The 3,522-nt window shown below is 38.8% G+C and overlaps 1 protein-coding gene across 1 annotated transcript; it reads right to left on the reverse strand.

The window, feature by feature from the left end:
• Positions 1 to 513: 513 nt before the first annotated feature.
• Positions 514 to 2,588, reverse strand: LOC116291977 (neuromedin-U receptor 2-like). The gene has a single exon (XM_031699211.2). It carries the CDS (start codon positions 2,196 to 2,198, stop codon positions 1,074 to 1,076), a length of 1,125 nt encoding a protein of 374 aa, XP_031555071.1. The 5' UTR covers positions 2,199 to 2,588; the 3' UTR covers positions 514 to 1,073.
• Positions 2,589 to 3,522: the final 934 nt, after the last annotated feature.

Here is a 3,522-nt window from a genome sequence, read left to right on the forward strand (position 1 = left end):
TGGAGGATACTTTTAGTATTTATGGATAAGAAGATAAGGGGGGAAAATAGTCAAAATGCTAAGAAAGAGGGAAAATGGACTGCGAGAAAGGTAGAACGAAAGGATAGAAAGGAAGGAAGGAAGGAAGGAAGAAAGGAAGGAAGGAAGGAAGGAAGGAAGGAAGGAAGGAAGGAAGGAAGGAAGGAAGGAAGGAAGGAAGGAAGGAAGGAAGAAAAATAAAGAAGTGTCTCTAAATGCCTTGAAAATCGACTGCAAGCCAACAGACCAGAATTCAAATTACTGTCGACAGCTTCAATATGAACAATTCTCTTTACACTGTCATGGAGGAGGTCGTCTTGTCAAGTTCCCGTCAAAACAAAGTCTTTGAAAAGAATGATAAAAAAATCGTCTTTCTACTAAACTCTTCCCTTACCCGACAACTAGACGCTTTTCTATTTTTCTTTTCTTCCTAATGACTATTTATGGTTGTCTTTATGATAACATCAGTTTAGAGTGTACCATAGTATACAGCGGTACTATAAATAATTTAATATTTCAGTTGATCGATAATGCAAAACCAATATGTTTGAGATACTGACATATTTTGTGATGACATCAATATTTTTTGTCTGATTAATGTTAGTTTTATTAGTTTTTTTTCCCCTGTGTCAATCTAATCTTTCTTTACATCATTATATTGTTCGAGATAAGATAATCTATCTAGTTACATATATACGAAGATTATATACGTTCCGTATAAAGTTGATAAGGTTTTTTTTTGGATTTTGTGGATTAAATGGCGGTCCGTAACACTTTTGATGGAAGAAATATGTTTTCTAGTAAAAAATATTCTGTGAAACATAAGGTACCCTTTTTACAACTAAATAAAAGCTAGTTCTCGCCTATGGCGAGATAATATATTCGACCAGTCTTTTAGTATGTCTTTAGTGTTTTAGTTTGTCTTCATTTAGTGCTGTTTTTACCACCAGTAGCGTTTTTTTCAGTGTTTCTGCATTTCTTAAAGACAGCTGGTAGCTAGCTTTGTTTGTGCGCTGTGAAAGTTAGCCTCTTCGCTGACATAAATCGATCTCGCTTTACATGGAGGATTCTGCAGCTAGTGTGCCGACTTCAGCTGTTAATAGCGACCGGGTTGTCGTCTTATGACTATTGCTAGTAGTTTGCATCATTGTATCTCGAGATTCGAGAAAGTTTCCCTTCTTTGAGAACAACGCCTTCATTCCAACCCGGAATTCTTTGCTACAAAGGTAGTACACGCAAGGATCTAAAGAGGAGTTGATAACGATCAGAAGGACACTCAGATCATGAATTAAAACATAATAATTTTTCTCCAACAGATTGAATTCTGGCATAAATGCAATGAGCAGACGAAGCATATTCAATGGTAGCATAGTAACAGCAAAGATGACCACGAGTGGTGTCAGGATTCTCTGTGCTTTCTTGTTTTGCTTGAGTCGTCGCCTTTCTTCTTCCTTGAAGAGTTTGCTCTTTGCAGCTTCTTCTCCGTGCATAGTCTTGTGGAAGGTGTTGCTCTGTCGCAGTTGAGCGGAGATCTTCCAGTATGTAACAGTTATGATGCCGAGGGGCAGCAGATACCAGAAGATTGCCAAGGATACAGCATAGGCTTTGAACATAAAGTTGTTCATAAATGCAGGCCATATTGGGTAGCAGTCATAATATGCCGAATTGTTTGCACGTTTGTAAACGAACAAGGGATACAACGGAGCTGCGACCACAGCAAACGACACCAACCAGATCAGAACAATCTTGAGCGTCACTCTCTTGAATGACTCGCCTTTCTTTACGAAAACTTTACGGCTGATGATATTTTTATACCTCTCAATGGCAATCACCGTGATGGACCAAATGGAAGCACCAAAAAACACGTCCAGCCCCGGGGAAATGTATAGACACAGGAATCGACCAAGCACCCAACCTTTCGAAGGACTGCGAATTGAATAGATCGATAATGGAAAGTTAACTAGGAGAACTCCCAAATCAGTGATGGCGAGATTTCGCAGGTACAAGTTCATGCTCGTCTTCATGTTAGCACGTCTGGTAATGACAACACACACCAGAATGTTCCCTAAAACACCAACAAGTGCGAATACCAGGTCTATGGTAAGTATGGTTGTACCAACGACCAGTGAATATCTATCCGTTGGGTTGGTAGAAGTGTCATTTCTTTCTGTCCCATTCATGCTTTACCGCTAGCTTCGTGTAGTTCTGAGTCCTGAGTCTAAAGCCTTGAGCTTCTTAAATGGAATTGGTTATATAGTATCAGAACACCTTGTCCACTGCTGCATACACGACAAAATGACACCTAATGTCGCGCCGTAAGGTATATATTAATCCAACAAAGATTGATGCAGACAGTCTTTCGTAATAAGGCTGTCAGGTATCTCGTTGACAGGAAATATGTAATTAATTAGGTGATTTTTAATTTGCGTTTGAATGAACGAACATTTCTAATAGCGTACTTGATGTAGTAGGTTCAGTTCCTAGGAACACGGACGAAAACCCCCGAGGCCAAAGTTGAAGAGTGCTTACGTGCAGTCAAAATTGAAAGCCCCCGCTAAAAATGGTGGGATTTCTTTGGCTATAAGCCGATCATAGAAGTAATCACATTTGTGCCGTCGTATTCAAAACACCAAACTAATGAATAAAACTCATTGTAAATACGAGACTATACTTTGCATTAATTAAACTTAATGGCTGAGTTCAAATCTCAAATTGGTTCGTCAATTTTTTCTTTTCTTTTTTTGAAATTGAATTTTTTAGTTGCAGTGGTGCCTATGTTAGGCGCGTAAAAGGTCAGCTATACTAAGCTACAATGTTTCCAAGCCACAGTGGCTAAAGTAAGTCTACAACTTCCGTCTGCCCAAAGGCACTTAGTCTTACATTACATTTTGCTCACTGCGGGCAAACGAAAACAAAATCCTGGGGAGTGTCAATTAGACAAGCGTGGTTCAATTAGACAAGTTAAATCGTTAGCTTCTGTCGTGGATTTTAATATCTCCTTTAATGTATACTGTAAAGATGGGTCATCACCCCCAACTGTTCGCATGGGCTTGTGAAAAAGCGCGCGCACGCGTCGCTTGTCTCAGTTCAAAGGCGGGAAACCGCAGGTGAATACCGTCATTTAGAGACGTTCGCCGTCACAGGATAATAACGCTAAACTGACCTTGCTGAATGTTTTTGTAGCTATATTGACATATTATCGACCAATTCAGTTTTTTTTTTCACTGGCTTTTTTTATCGCATGCGAGAAGGATTATGCAAATGAACCAAAATGGACAAAAAGATCTTTCACTCTTTCTTTTCTCGCAATAACTTTCCCTGCAATAATTATCGACGATATCAAGCAAGATAACATCGAAATTCTCAGTTATTACTCTCCTTTTCAGCCGTTCCAAATCTGTAATGATATTCTATATATTTCTTTTTGAGATAGCAAGAGAAATAACTAATTAAATAAAACGCGAGAAGTGATAAAAATGACAGCATGATTGAAGGCTTTGTTTG

The sequence above is a fragment of the Actinia tenebrosa genome, unplaced genomic scaffold (genome assembly GCF_029948245.1).
Source record: "Actinia tenebrosa isolate PJP-AT-01 unplaced genomic scaffold, QUT_ActTen_1.0 PGA_scaffold9__36_contigs__length_13948895, whole genome shotgun sequence".
NCBI lineage: Eukaryota > Metazoa > Cnidaria > Anthozoa > Actiniaria > Actiniidae > Actinia > Actinia tenebrosa.